Source organism: Podarcis bocagei (assembly GCF_964188305.1).
Source record: "Podarcis bocagei genome assembly, chromosome: 7".
Lineage (NCBI taxonomy): Eukaryota > Metazoa > Chordata > Lepidosauria > Squamata > Lacertidae > Podarcis > Podarcis bocagei.
The window spans coordinates 54,964,643-54,981,096 of record NC_138132.1 but is presented as its reverse complement, the minus strand read 5'-3'; the positions used below and the strand labels follow the sequence as shown (position 1 = coordinate 54,981,096).

At 43.5% G+C, this 16,454-nt stretch overlaps 1 protein-coding gene across 11 annotated transcripts in view; it reads right to left on the bottom strand.

Moving 5' to 3' along the window:
* FTO (FTO alpha-ketoglutarate dependent dioxygenase) overlaps positions 1–16,454 on the bottom strand; it is a 274,213-nt gene that overhangs the window by 198,359 nt on the left and 59,400 nt on the right. For 10 of the 11 annotated variants that reach the window (XM_081201193.1, XM_081201200.1, XM_081201190.1 and 7 more), the window contains exons 4-6: positions 16,211–16,354; positions 10,962–11,041; positions 7,083–7,226 (exon numbers count right to left, since the gene is read on the bottom strand). In XM_081201193.1, coding sequence (XP_081057319.1) covers positions 7,083–7,226; positions 10,962–11,041; positions 16,211–16,354 — 368 coding nt within the window. The remainder of the gene's footprint in view (positions 1–7,082; positions 7,227–10,961; positions 11,042–16,210; positions 16,355–16,454) is intronic. The other variant, XM_081201198.1, reaches the window with a different exon arrangement.

Genomic DNA, 16,454 nt, shown 5'->3' with positions numbered 1-16,454 from the left:
AAAAGGCTAGCTTAGGTTCAGCACAGAGCAAGACATGCCTCTCTCTGCCTGCCACTTCCAGCTCTCACACACAACAACTCTGGCGACTGTTCTTCTACCTTCTATTATTATTATCCTTCGCGACTTAGTCTGTTTGGGATTCAGAGACTGGAATACGGAAAAACTTGGTTGCAGGCTTGAAGGTTTTCCACAGGCATCTGGTCAGCCACTATGAGACTTGGTTGCTGGACTAGATGGGCCACAGGCATAATTCAGCAGGCTCTCCTTGTGTTCTTACAATCTGATTCAGTATAGCACAACTTTATGTTCCTGGAGTCAATCTGTACAATCAGACCTATGTGGCATGTCTGTAGCTGCACTTTACTATGGCAGACTGCATGGAGGAAATCTCAGAAGTGGGTGGGTAGGTGTGTATAACACACACACACACACACCAGAACAAGTAATATGCCAAGAAATAGGTTCCAGTGAGCTTTCTTTGTAGAAATTATTTAATATGGATTAATATTCACGTGAGATCACCCACCTGCAATCTGAAATGGTACAGCCCATTGACAGTTTTATCACATGAACCATCCTATCTTATAGCTTGCATTGTAAGAACGTCAAAATGTTGCTACGGTAGATCAGACCGAAAAGCTATCTACGTATGTGCAGGGGTTCAACCCAGCAACAGGTTCATCAAACAAGTGTGCTGATCATGTAGTTCGGCTCGTCATCTCCTAGCCTGCTTTCATGCAGTCAGTGATGTGCTGCAAAAGTAACTAAATCTAAACCGTGTGTCCTTTAATGGAGTCTCCCCACCCTTTCCTTTGTACGCTCCCTTCCAGTGGACTCCACCAACATTTGATGGTGCCTTTGAAAATGACATGAAGGAAAGGCAGAAAAACCTTTCAGTATCTTGTGTTGCCACTACTGTAGTTAAGGAGCAACAATGCAACTTCAGAGAGCTCATTGGTTAATCTTCAAGCATAGTTCTTTTTTTCCTCCTTTTTCTTTTGTGATACCCAGATCCCACTCTCTTTTCTTCCCTCTCTCTTCCTCTTTTTAAAAAAAATCAGTTCTGGTCAATTGGAACTGTGTATTTATCTTTGTTATGGTAGTTTGTGTTTTATACACAGGCTTGAATCCCCTTTCAATCTTCACCTGAGACCACAAAGAATTTTGTTCTGTTTACCCTGACTGAAGCTATGATGGGCCAAACAAAGAGAAACCTGTGGATGGAGCAACATTGAACCCCCTCCCCCTCAAAGTCCAATGATTAAGTTCTCACCTGATAATATTCTCTTCTTTGCTGATGCTTCCTCCCCCCCCCCAAATCCTTCACTGCTTCCTCCTCCCCCAGGCTAAACAGATCAGATACAAAAGTCTGAAAGTGATTTTAGTTGACAGTCGCTAAACGCCCGTTTGATGTGTGTAACTGCTTTCAATAGAAGCTGTTTAAACAAAAAAGGCTATAGATAAAATAAAATAAAAATTAAAGACAACCCTGTTGGTAAAACATATTGGTAGGATTAGTGGACACCGGTTAACAGAGGTACACCTTAGATGTTTTGAAAGAAAGGTTACACAAATAGTTTAACTTCTCTTAGTATACAGGCTTAATAACACATGTCCTTCCCTAACAGGAGTTCAGCTAAAATTGAGTCATCCTTCCAGTATAAGCCATATATATGGGTCTATAGTGGGACTATAAAGAGGGATACTAGATAGATAGATGATAGAGAGAGAGAGATAGATAGATAGATAGATAGATAGATAGATAGATAGATAGATAGATAGATGATAGATAGATAGATAGATAGATAGATAGATAGATGATAGATAGATAGATGATAGATAGATAGATAGATAGATAGATAGATAGATAGATAGATAGATAGATAGATAGATAGATAGATGATAGATGATAGATGATAGATAGATAGATGATAGATAGATGATAGATAGATAGATAGATAGATCTGCAGTACCATTCTAGTAATTGGGCAAAGGACTCAATCAGCTGATCCCAACAGGCCCTATTAAGTTCCAGCTGCAAAGCTCTGAGCAACTTGTATTACTAGAGAAGGTCTTGCCTGGCTAAGCTCATCTTCCTTGCCCCTGTACTGTTACAATTTGGAATGTCACCTCCTGACTGACTGTCCATGGCAGACCCATAAATGGGTGAATTGCCACAGCAAGAGTCGAAATGCAGGGCTTCCAATGTAGGGTGGAAGCGGGAAGAGGGAGAGAAGAGGACGGAAGCACAGCAAAGTGAAGGCAGCTTGCAGGCCTTCTCTACCAATGCTTGATGTAGAATATTCACATATTTGCACCCGGATTCTGAACAAAGCTAAGTTGTTGGGGTTTTTTTTAAAAAAAAGTTTGTTTGTTTGTGCCAGTGTTGTTCTTTCAACAGGAAATCATTCATACCAAAGCCAAATCAGGCCGCAGCAGTAAGCTGAATGGCACCACCCCAGAGTGCATTGTAAAAGCAGAACAACATAATGCTGCACACTTTTTTGTCTTGATCTCCCTCTGTTTGCAGCACTGATTTACCCCCAGCGTCACATCCAACTCTTCTCCGCTCGCCCTTTAAGCTATTATTAAAGGCACACTTTGAGAGTTACAGTCAATAAGGCACAGGGAAAAGGCCAGCGGACGCTGGCTGACATTTGGTGAGCCGGATAGGGGGTCCTCCGTTAATTATTTAAAAGCACTTGGCTTATGAAATGCCACCTAGGCAGGTGATCTATATTTCCTCTCTTCAACGCCAGCTGGCCACCGACTGCGCTGCCATTTCGGTGTAATGCGCGAAACACACACGTTAACCTTACCTTCGCTGTGTACATCGACACTCTTCTAAGCGGTGACCTAACAGTCTGCCAACACAACACCTTTGCAGTGGGCGTTAAGCTCAGGTAAGCCATAGGGACATAGGAAGCTGCCTTATACTGACTCAGACCATTGAGTCCATCTAGCTCTGTCTGCTTTACACTGACTGGCAGTGACTCTCCAGTGTTTTCCAAGACAGGGCTTTCTCCCAGTCCTACCTGGAGATGCCAGGGTTGGAACCAGAGACCTTCTGTATGCAAAGCAATATGCTCTGCCACTGAGCCACGGACCTCGCCCTAACAAACAGCCTTCACCTAGAAGCAATGCAAACTCGCTTTGTAGTAAGGAGTGTCCAATGCACTCTACAGCACTGACACTTGGTGCTGTTGGGAGAGGGAGAGGGGGAGAGAGAGATGACCATCACTATGATACTAGGAACTGAGTTCTACTCCCTAGCCAGCAAGCCCAGCTATCTTGAATCCAGCATTTTGGAATCACATTGTTCCAAACCCTAAAGGGCACAGGGTTGTATCCAATGTTAGTTCTACTCAGCGTAGAACCACCAAAATGAATTGGCATGACTAACGTAGGTCCATGGATTCCAATGGGCAGAACTTAACTGGATATAACCTATATTTTGCATTGAGCAGGGGTAACTGATGACTGCCCGGGCTGGATTGGGATCATGGGAGCTGGCACTCTGGAGGCCGCCATGTTGACTACCAACTTCATGGGCAATATTGTGGGAGGTAAATTGAGGGAAGGAGCTGCATGCAGAAAAGATATAATTGTAATTTACAATAGTGAGATAGGAGTTCTGCTTGAATACTTTACCATGGTGCTTTTGCATTCCTGCAGACCTGCCCAACTGCTTGCAAACTTATTTTATTTTCTCTGTTTAATGCTATTTACTCATGAGTGATACCCACCCCCCATCTCTGCGCACCATTCTAGACACATCCCAGGAGCTGAATAAATCTCAAGCGCTGGCCAGATCAACAGCTCAGCATTCATTCTGCAGTGCCAGATCGTATATTTCAGGGTAAATTACTAGTGGCCAAACAATCACCTGATTGCTTGAAAGGGTAATTTGATTCGTTCTGTAACAACTGTGTGTGCTGTTGCCTTTTTTATTATTGTAAAGATGGCTGTACCTCAGTAGAGTTGCCCCAAGTAGTTACTCCAATAAGCTTATCACACTCTTTGCCGACCTACGTAACACTAGCCAAGTGTTTCAGGCAGTCTGTTAATTTTAAAACAGGAGAGCGAGACACATTTGTTAATCTGTGATGTTTTTATGATGCTCTCAATCTAGTGGTTCTGTGCCCTGTGCAGTCCAGTCAAGCTCCAATTAGAGTGCATTATTGGGTTCAAGTCAAAGGCCTGACAAGTATCAGGATCACAAGTGGAGCCAGATGAAATCCACAGATGGACAGGGACAATCTTTCAGGCTGTCAAGGGAAAAGATATGGAGTGGGGTCATTGCCATTCTGGACACAGCAATATAAAACTGAGAAGGGTAGGAATAGTTGTGGTTTTTTTTATTGGTCCAATTTCTACTGCTTAGAGGGCCCTCATGGTTCAGAGAACCTTCCCCCCTTCACACACGGACAGCCCTTGCCTTGCAACCTGGCAGCAATAAGGCAGAATCTTGCAGAGAAAAGTATTTATGCAGCAAGCCCACTGTGGAAGAGTCCCCGCTGCAGTTCATGGACATTTTTTCACCATCTCCATACAGATCAGGACTAGGGAACCTATAGCTCCCCAAATATTGTAGGAATCGAAGTCCTATTCTGAGCCAGCAAGGCCAATGGCCAGGGATGATCGGAATTGTATTCCAACATCTGATGGAGGGGAACAAGTTCCTCACTCCTGACAGAGATCAAACTTAGGGGAAACCTGTTCTGCTTTGAACCAGAAAGTACAAATTTGACAGCGCTGATTGGCTGCCCTTTGTGGCACTCACAAAGCTGATTTCCCTCTTCTATGGAGCCCAGCTGTCTATTGCACTTCTTGGCTGGCCTTTGCATCAGCCACTAAGCCCTCTCCCCTCCTTCTCAGAGCAGTTTTTGCACCATAAAGCCCCCCCTCCAAGAGTGTCTGGTCATAAGAGCGTAAGAAGAGCCTTCTGGATCAGGTAATGGTCCATTTAGTCCAGCATCCTGCTTTCCCAGTGGCCAACCAGATGCCTGTTGCAAGCCATCAAGCAATACTCCTATTGCAATTTCCTTTGTTCTCGCCAGAAAAGAATTCCTGCACTGGAGAAAGTTCTGGGGGACTGCTGAGCTATCTCTAGGACTTCATATGTAAAGCTGAGATTTTCTTCCAACATATGCCTCACAGATTAAGAACATACCAGTTGTATTAGGCCATGAACCTACCAAGCATTACTCTATAATTAGTATACAAAAGGCATGTGGTCCTTTTTCTCTTTCCTTTTTCTTTCTTTCCCTCCTCCTCCTCTTTTTTTGTTAAGGGAGAATCAAAGACCTGCATTAGCACCGCAGATGTCTAGGCTTCCCATTTACAGTGGGATTCGACAAAGAAATGTGTCTCCGCAGCAATGTAAACCACAGATAAGTTGCCCACATGTGTGGCAGAGAGGAGAGACTTGTCGGGAGGAAGAGAGGGAGGGGGGAGCCTGCTGTTGTGTGGAATTAACCCACTTTCTGACTGGAAAGCTAATCTTGGGGGAAAGGGCTGGGAGGGTGGGATCAAAAGCTCATGAACGGGCAATTCCAAACTCTCTTGCTTTATCATGGTGTGTAGAAATTGAGATCTACTGTTGGGGTGAGGATAGGGTAAAGGAGTTCAGCGTATAGGGAAGTACTACTGCCTGCCAGCCAGTGTCTGAGAGGACCAGAAGTTGAGTATGGAGGGCAAAGCTGAAGGGGCCAGAGCCAAAGGGACTTATGGGAACAGCCCAGAGCCTTAGAAGAGCCCAATGGCCAGGCTAGTTGGGAGATGCCAATACACTGCTTAGAAATGCTTACCGCCAGGAATATGCTCCAAGCTACAACTCTAGCATCTCACCACAATACCCAAAGTTTCCACTTCTAGTCCTGCAACCTACCAGTCAGCACCTGCATGTTCTGGCTTACTGGGTGGCAGGCAGTCTCCATCAGGCAATTCCAGGAAAGCATCAAAATCAGGATGTTTGGTGTGTATTCCTGGTGTGCCACAACATCTGGCGCATAAGCTGCCTCCAGGTTGGTGGCTCACTGTGTTTGTGGGTCCAACACAAAGGGATTCATCAGGGGTGGGGAGAAAATAGATTCTGCTATTCCAGTAAACACTGGCCAAGTACTTGCTGGTTGTTGGGATTCTTGCAAAGAACACTGGAGTGGGCAGAACTTGGTCAGGTCCATCAGGGCATCTCTTCTCTTTGTAAACAAGAGAGAATACTCAGGATTTCAAAACACAGCTCAGGTTATGTCATAACTGCCAAGAGATCCTGAATGTGCATTCTTGCTTGCAAATAGTAAGGATTGTGTCATACTGAATCAGTTAGTTACCCCCATTAACTTCAATGGTTCTACTCTGAGTAGAACTAGTATAGTAGATCACCCTAATACAGCAATTTCAGTTTTCAAAAAGTAGATTGCACAAGTCATAATATATTTGAACCTTATCCTCATTACAAATTGAACTGAAATTCCCTTGTACACACCATGGGTTCTATATTCAATGTTAGTCCTATGCAGAGTAGACCCATTGCAAATAATGGACAAGACTATCTTAGGTCTATTACTTCCAAAAGGCATCCAAGCTTAGCTGGATACAACCCAATGGAATCCACCCAAATCTTATAGTCAAGTGTTATGCACCACACCATGTGAAGCTACCTTATTCAGAGTCTTCTAAACCAGTGGTGCAAAACCTGTGGCCCTGAAGCCATTGTTGGACACCAGCACAAAACAGCTCCAGCAAGCAAGGTCAATGGTACAAGATGATGGAATCTGAAGTCTGGTAATATCTGGAGGGTCACAGGTATCTGGCCCTTTCTCAAGACTACAGAGTAAGCTTCCATATACCTGTTCAGGTCACTTGTCCATTTAACCCAGTGCTGTCTACTTTGAAATGGTGTAGCTTTCTAATCGTTCAGACCCAAGGTCTTTCCTTCCACCTGATACCTGATCCTTTTAACTGGAAACACCAGGACTGAACTGGGAACTTTTGCAAGCAAAGCAAGTGCTCTGCCTATATGAAATGCAAATTTCATACGCCCTGTGCAGCTTTTCTTTCAATGTAAACCTTCTTCTCACCTCATTATGGGTTTCTTCCACTTGCTTTATGTCATCGACATCCAGAGATTTCAAAGTCGGACAGCTCAAATGAGTATCGGTGCACAAGTTCTGAAGTGCAGCATTGCACTGGTCCAAAATATAAGGCAGGGTCCCTTGAGAGCACTGTTAGAATTCATAAATGAAGAAAATTTAGCCCCAAATGAAATCAAACAAGCAAAAAAGAGATTCCAAACCCAACTCATCACTTAAGAGACTGGCACTATATTAAACTATAGGTATGCACCATTAGCATCAGTAGCTGCACTGATTTCAATTGCTGTTGTTGTTATTACTACTACTATTTTGTAAGTCACTTGTTACCCAAAGGTATCCAAGTGACTTACAAGATATTTAAAGCATAAATATAAATACATTATACCATAAAGATATCAAAACAACTGTACAGACACAGGAAGCTTTGGCAGCACACTAGTAACAAAACATTAGCTTAGTCGGTCAGAAAGCCCTTGAAAAAACAATGGTCTTTGCCTAGTGTCAAAAAGCTGTCAACAAAGGCACCACATGGATATATTGCACAGATCAGGAGCCACAAATGAAAAGGCCCTACTATTGTCTTCACACTCCAAGCCTCAACTGTGAGGGAGGACCTGGAGAAGGGCTAAAGGTCCAGGTAGTGATAGTACTAGCACTAGTAGTACCTGATAATAATAATAATAATAATAATAATAATAATAATAATAATACTAATAATAATAATGATGATGATGATGATGATGTTTAAGAAGTCCTCAATGGCTCTATGGCCCACTAACATCAGAATATGAGCTAAATAAAATGAGTATAGTGTGATGCATTTAGCACTGGGATCTACCACTTCAGGCTCTTGTTGAGGTTTCTAACATACCCCCTGCAGACACAAAGCTGTCAGGGTAGACCTTCCTTACTGGCATGCAGGTTTTGTTCATATTCCCCACCCCCCACACTGCATTTTGATCCCCTGCCTGCACTAGGTAACAGTATAGCCCAGCAACAACAAAAATGCTGCAACTGAAATTCAAGGTAAATAATCCATGCTGCTAGCTCAGTTCTAAGAACTGTTGCAACAACAAAGAAAAGCTTAAGATCAAAAACACGTAGCAACATCGTTGGCAGCTTGAAACATGAGAGAGAACCAATGTTGCCACAACACTGTGCTGGCATCGGAGACAGATATGCTTGCACAGGTAATTACGGGTAGAGAGTTGGATTGCCTCAGTGTTTATGACTGAAAGTGGGCAGCTTCTTTAACAATGATCTAAAACCCTCTCTCTCTATTTCTCGCTCTCTTTCTCTCGCTTTTGTTTTTTTTAAAAAAAATGTTTTCATTTATTTTCTCCAAGGAGCTCAAGGTGGCGCATGTGGTTTCCCACCTTCTCATTTAATCCCCACAACCACCCTGTGAGGTGGGTTAGGCTGAGAGGTTAGGCAAGGTCGCCCAGATCCTAGTCGGACACTCTAACTACTACACCACTCAGACTGATGTATGCAAAGGACTCTGAAGCCTCCTTACAATCGTGAGCGTAACAGCATAAGAAGAGCCTGCTGGATCAAGCGAATGGCCAGCCAGATGGCTGTGGGAAACCAGCGAGCAGAACATGAGCAAAAGAGCACTCTCCCCTTATGCAGTCTCCAGCAACTGGTATTCAGAAGCATTACTGCTTCCAATTGCGGAGGCAGAGCATAATCCTAATAGCTAAGGACACTCGCCTGCAAGGAAGCTCTTTAGCTCATTCTGCCAAGTGTGCTTAGAAACACCTTTCAGGCAAGACTTTTCTCTAAAAACCTGGAAAAAGGCTACAGGTCTCCAACCTGTTGCCCTCCAGATGTTCTGGACTACAATTCCAATCATCCTTCACCATAGGCCATGGTGGCTGGGGGAATGATGGAAATTGGAAGACCCAAACACCTGGGAAAGGGGATTGGGAAACCCAGCTTGGGAAGAGTAGGGTAGGTAATACTGAGCTCAGTAAAAATAAAACTAGCTTTATCTCTCACTCTGTCTCTCTCTCTCTCAGAATAGGGCCCTATCTGCACTATATATTTAAAGTGGTATTATACCACTTTAAGCAATCATGCCCCCCCCCCGAATCCTGGGAACTGTAGTTTGTTAAGGGTGCTGAGGGCTGCTAGGAGACTCCCTATTCTCCTCACCAAGCTACCATTCGTAGTGGATGAACAATCAATCTCTCTTCCCAGGGACTTCTAGGACTCCGTACAGTGCAAAGGAGGCCTAAACCTACAACCCAGGGTTGGCTCAAACACTACGATGAGCTTCTTGGAGTAGCAGTGGGGCTACAAATGAAACTAATTGAAACATGGAATAAAGTAATCGATGGAAGATGGATCTATCAATGGTTTTGAGCTACAAGGGACTTACAAGGAGCTTACAAACACTGGGCCAGGGCAGTCTCATAAGACTGTGTGGGAGGGTTGCTGTCTTCATGCACAGCTTGTGGCCTGGAGGCATCTGGGTGGCCATTGTGGGGGAAACAGGATGCTAGGTTAGCTCAAACTTTGTTCTGATCCAGCAGGGTTCTTCCCATGTTCTTTAATTAATATGCAAACTGGGGTGGGGACCTCAGGTACAAACATGCCTACGGAACCCAAGACTTTGAGGCAGTAGGGGGCTCCTTGCTTAATTCAGGGCCCAGAGGGCACCACCCGTATGCAGGAAACAAGCAGATGAAAAAAGCCACACTGCAGATGAAGAGAATACACATGTATGCATTGGAACATCATCTGCCCCCATTCACAGGAAAACACTATTCTGGACTGAAAGAACAAACAAAACATGAAATAGACTTTTCTCTGTGGGGAGGGGGGTGTTCTCACACAACGATGCGTCTACATCAGGATCTTTTTCAGTTAAATATTTATAAGTGCAGCTAAATCCCCAAGAACAGCCCTGAGAAAGGACCCCTTGGTGCTATGATTCTTTGTATTGAAAATTTCCATACTATATAATGTGAGGTTACAGAGGTTTATGAAAACAAAGCAGGGGCTTCTAAAGAGGAAGCTTCTTCTCCTTTTCTTTGTGTGTGTGTGGAAGTAAATGTGCATTTTAATATCAGAATAACAGAGTGTGGGGAGCAGGGTCAGGGAGTTCATTCTTTACTGCAAAGGACAAATAACAAGCCTTTTAAGTGATGTTTAGAACCCTAGACTAATATGGATATATTACTATGATAATAATACATAATACTATTACACTAATATGTGTATATTAGATTGCTTATTTTAAGAGTCTTAGCTTGCACGGTTTCTGTAATTATGTTTTATGATGGCAGTACGCAAGTCTGTGGGCTGAGTTCAACAAAATAAATGTGAGAGTGGAATGACTTCTGCTTGCGTGACCAGACTTTTGCCCCGCTTGCCCCGCACTTTCCCTGAATTTGCTCTGGAGGGGTGGGGGTGGGGAACTACCAGAATGGATTTAAGGGGCATGTGGGGGAGATGAAAGGGGGAAGGTCTCATTGCAGAAGTCATTCTGCTCGCTCAGAGCATTACTTTGAATACAATCCTGTATCCTACTTTTTCTGTACTGCTTCACCAGGGTGGGCAGAATAAGTCCCACCACAGTCTCAATGTGCTAATAGCCCTGCACAGGTAAGAGGGTGTTCATGCACGTTTCACTGAAAATCAACCAACCAACCCGAGTTAACAACAAGAGTGTTCATCTGAGGAGCAATCATATCAATGAGTTGTAGATTTTTCTCTGTTTTGCTTTATGCTGGTTTTAATGTATGTGTGATTTAAAGTAGAATGTAGTTGGGCCCTCAGAGAAGAGCATCCAAGATCAGAGAAGGAAACCATTATTGTTCCAGGAAAAAACAAACCCCCAAATTCTCTGTTACTCACCTCTGCCACCCTATGAGTAGAACTGAATCTAGGCGGCAAGCCAGCCAGGACACAATGCTGGTGGGTCATGTTGAGATCATCTGTGAACAGAAAATAAGAGTTAGAGTCAACTGTGGCGATGGGTACATGATATAGCTGCGTCAGAGGAAAGCAAGGTAATGTAGGATCAATGCAGATGTTGCTGGACTACAACTGACTGTGCTATCTGGGGCTGACTGGAGTTGGGAGTCCAAAAGATTTGGAGGCCACCAGGTTGGCCGTGTGCCCATCTTGAGGGTCTAGAGATGCATATCTTCCCTTCGCTCACTGAACATGTTCCCCACATGCTTTTATGATATCTAAATCAAGCCTTCGTGTTCAGAGGTAGTGTAACTCTCTGAGTACCAGTTATCTGGAAGTTGGACAAGAATGAGAGGGCTACTGCCTTTATGCCCTGCAGCTTCTCAAAGACATTTGGGCATCTACTGATGACGCAGGATGCTGGTCTAGAGGGAGCCTTGCTCTCATTTAGCAGAACTTCCTCTTGTTTGGTTTTAGTGCAGGAAAAAAGCAAACAGCCACTGTAAAGAGTAGACCCATCTGTAGTGTACATTTAAAGCAGTATCACAACACCTTAAACAGACGTGGCTTCCCAAAGAATCCTGTGAACTGCAGCTTGTTAAGGGTGCAGAGAGTTGTTAAAGGACCCGCTATTGCCCTCACAATTCTCTGAGGTACAATTCTCAGAGTGGTTCAGCAGTCAGTCCCAAGGAACTCGGGAAGCTGTAGCTCCGTAAAAGGAATAGGGAAGTCTCCTAACACCTTGCAGCACTCTTAAGCTACAGTTCCAGGGATTTTTGTGTGGGAAGCTAAGAGTTTACAGTGGTATAATACTGTTTTAAGTGTATTGTGAAGATGGGGCCTATGGCTCAGTCCTAATAAAGAATCATTTTGTAACCACCAGAAAAAGTATGCATAATGCATTTTTTTTGGGGGGGGGAGGGAGAGGTGGGGCTGGAGAACCTTACATAATTAATTAGCAGACAACTGAACAAGATGTAGCAGATTTACCAAACTCATATGATCAAAGTTTAGCAACAACAAATAACTTTCAGGAGTTCATGGCCTTAGCAAATAGAGATACACAAAGTATGTAGATCAAATGCAGGGGTCAAGTTTCAGAGGCAAATTAACTGGATGGAAATATGAATGAGGCTCACAGTGCATATGGAAGGGTTTTGCTTTTTTCATTTTTTCCATTTAATGCTGCAAATCTCCAACCACAGCCCATTCAGCCAAGTATATGCTCCCAACTTCAAGTTAATGAAAATAATTTTTTTGATGCTCCTTGAAATATATAATTTGCTCGGTCCCCTTCCCCCACGAACTCCTCTCTCCCTTCCCCCGCCAGAAAAAGAGGCCACTGAATACATCCTCATGCCGTGTTTAAACCCCATAACCTTCAAGCAACATTTGATCTATAGGAAACAGCTGTGGAGAAGCAAGTCTTCCCTCTTTGAACAAGCCCGAAGTATATTTTGCTCCAGTGTGTTTTGAAGTCACGGTAGGCAAAAATTAGGGACAATTGTAAATCTGCTTGAAAAATCTGGTCATGTCTACCTCTTAAAGATTAGGGGTGGGGGAGACTGCAAAGACCATGACAACCTCAGTTAAGCATGCTGTGGGGCACAGCAGATGGGGCCGCCCCAGTTGCCTGCCACGTGCTATGGATTTACTGCATGCCCTCCCCCCATAACGTTTTGTATCAGACACCCCTTTGATGGAGTCCTGGAGGCGGCAAAGTTCAGCCCAAACTCCCTCTACAAGTGTGTGTGTGTGTATTGAGCTAAACTGTTTCTCTTTCACATAGGACATGAAGATCAGATTTCAGTTATCGTAAAAAGCTTCTGTCTGGGAAAGGAGAACACCGTTTCCAGATAACCCATCAAAGTCTATTTTTGATATTAAGAGGAAAAGGTGATGATCAATTTTCAACGCAAACTGCACAGCTCAGGGTATGGCTTAATATTCACCTGAAAAGAGAGGTGGTGGGAGGAATGGAGACAAGAGCTTAAGAAGCAGGTGTTGAACTAACCTTTAAAATTTCAACTTTAACACCTTCCCCCTCAAAGCACAACAAAGAGTCTTATTATATTCTCCAGCGCCAGAGCTGAGAAAGACCTCAGGAATTCTTTTTTTTGGGGGGGAAGAGAGCAATAAAATACTAAAAATGCACTCACTCTTTCCAGTTCTTTGAAAGAAGTGGGGGTTTCTGCTTGCCCATTTAGCTTGTCTTAATACATCATTTATGGCATCTACGATGCAGAAATATTTGAGGAAATAATACTGCTTCCAGAATTAGCAGAGGCTCTAGCAGTGAAGTAGGCACATCCTGAGTTCATGAATTAGGCCAATTAGTGCAATTTCTGTTGCTGAGGGGTGATGTGGAAACGTGCCTTTTGCCTTCCAGTTTTGTTTATGTGGGGAGTACGCTGTGGAAGATGGACCCCATTACCTATTTAAAAACTCTGCTTCTTGGGAGGGAATACTTGCTGGAGGTTTCACCATCAGTTTGCCATGTCACAGTCTCCTTGGTCAGATTTTCAAATAATGATTTGTTTACCGGTAAATATCAAAATATCATTGTCAGCACAGGGGCTGCCCTCCCTCTAGCTATAGCCAAAGATTTCTGGATGCTTTGTGTGAAGATTGGATGGGTGCAGGGATCGTTCACGTATTTTCCAAGTTTCATTAATGATGATATTCCTTTTATGTCTTACACCTATTTTTCATTTACAGTCTGGAACCAGACTGGTCACAGTCCGCAGTGTAAATATACCAAAAGTTTATTTACGCTGTGGACCATGGTCAATACACAGAACACAGGGAAGCTGCCTTACGCAGAGTCAGATTATTGGTTCATCTAGCTCAGTATTGTCTTCAGTGACACGCAGCAACTCTCCAGCATTTCAAACAGGGATTCTTTCCTGGCCCAGCCTGGAGATGCCAAGGATTGAACCTCAGGTGTTTGGCATGCAAAGCAGCACTGACCATTTCCAAATACAAGAAGAAGAAAACCCTTATTTAATTCGCAGCAGCAGCAGCAGCAGCAATGTTAGCTGCCCCTTCATTAATTGTGTTTTTAACCTGCCTTTCTCTCAGAGAGCTCAGGGCACCCGATACGTTTCCCTCCCTTCTAGCTTTGCAGCAATCCTATGAGGTGGAATCCTATGAGGTGGAGGAAGCTTAAAGAGGTGACTGGTTCAGAGTATTATGGCTAAGTGGGGATTTGAAGCTGGGTCTCAGCAGCTGTAGTCTGACACTCTAACTGCTATACCACACTGTATGTTTTTTGGCCCTCCAGATGCTGCTGGATTACAAACCCCATAATCTCTGACCATTGGCCATGGTGGCTGGGGATAATGTCCAACAATATCTGGAGGGCCACAGGTTCTCCATCACTGCTCTAGGGTGAGCAGTAGTAGGACTTTGAAAGTAGAAGATGGCTAGGTTGTCTGTTCACCCAAAGAATCCTACGGGAGAAAAGCATTTATTTGTTTACTTCCAGTGTAGATACAGAAACCATAAAGTACAATGTACAGTGATAAATTGCTGAATCATAAAAAAAAAGATTCAAACTCAAGAACTTAAAACTCCTAACTAAATAACAGACTCTAGCCCCACACCAGGATGCCCCAAAAGCCCAGTTGAGTAGGCGCCTCTTAAATTGACAACTCCACTGTGCGGATGACTGACACACCATCGGAGAAAAGGCGTTCCCCAAATGGGGCGCTACCACAGGGATGACCCTATCCTGCATCAACAAGTAACACCAATCAGTGTGGCAACAAGAAGGGTTGAACTGCTGTGAAGCTTTCAAGGGGCAGTTCAGCACATTAAAGCTAAAGAGGCTGAATTCCAGAACACAGCTGAACACTCTCCAGCTCAACTGTATTCTGGATTTCAGCCCCTGTACTTTTACAAAACTGTTTTCATGAGCCAAAGGTAGATGCGTCCTTCAGCCTTACAGGAGGTTAACTTGGTTATACCAGATTGTAAGCTAGAAGAACAGAGGAAGCTCAAGGCCCATATAGGTAGACTGAGCATTCATATATTTTAGGTTTTTTCTAGCAACAATATAGTAGCTACTTTCAGAAGCTTTTGGGTTTTTTTAAGGTAGAGCAACGTGGAAACCCCCCCCCCAAAAAAAACCACCTTTGTCAAATATTACAAAAAGATTGCAAGTGATTTACAAATACAGAAAAGAACTTGTAACCCCCACCCTATAAATATCCAAACCAGTTGGTCCCTATAAAGTACTGGTCAGAATAAGTGATTTATACACTTGGACTGGCAGAGAATTTAATATGTCTCCACATAAGCATGATCAGGATGTTGTTACGGTGTTAAAATAAAATAATATTTTTTAAGCTGTTCTTTATATTGCATTTCCAACATGGCATGAGATGTAGTATATAAAGTTTAAGTATGTCTCAGGGGAAATGAGCCAAGCTCACACCGACTCAAGGTTTGGTTTGGTTTGATGTGACTGGAGAGAATTTAAGAAGCACAGAATTCCACTACACGCATGGGTCTATTCTTGCTAGTACAATCAACATTGAGGCAGGAGAGTAAATTAAGTTAGGTGTGGGGAACCTGTGGAACTCCAGATGTTGCCAGACTACAACTCCCATCCCTGAGCACCAGCAATGCTGGCTGGTGCTGATGGGAGTTGGAGTTCAACATCCAGAGAAACACAGGTCTCCCACCCTGATTTAAGGGGTTACTCTGTTCAGCAATCACACGAGGGGAGAACAGAGCCATGCTTCCTGGCCCTGGCCCCACTTCCTCACTGATTCTATCTGTGCAGTGAAGTGCAAGAGCCACACACTCATGCATTTACATAAAAGCATTGTTTGTACATAACCCCCCCCCATGTAATTCAACAAGTATCCTCCTGCATCTTGCACATTAAAATATTTTTCTTTTGATATTGTTTTCTTTTGGTCATGCAAATAACAAACAACAAACAACAACGGACTGTGTATATTTTTCTTCTTCCCGATCTCTAGATGTGAAGGCTTACAGTCTACCCCTTCACCTCCTATAGTAGTGCTTTTCCTCTTGTTTTTTCCCCTCCTGCACATGTTTTCCTTTCCTCTTTTTTTTAACTGACTATTGCTCTCTTTGTTTTTCTGCCACTACCAAGGAGGGGTGAGAAAGTGGAAAAGAAATAGAAATGGGTACCATGTTTGCTTTTTAGATACTACCTAGCATAAAGTAGCAGTCTCCCGGGTAAAGGGGTACAGCCAACCCCGGGTTCTTTATGTCCCAAGCAACTTTCAAGCCAACATGCCAGACAGCTGGGTCTCTGCCACTTGGAGCCTTCTCCTCAAGAATATCAGCGGCAGGTTCTGAAAAGGAAAAACAAAGCAAATAATTTAACAGACCTGGAAACAATCTCCTTTTTGTTAGGGAAGAAAATCTCTGTTCCCCATCAACACGGTCATTCAT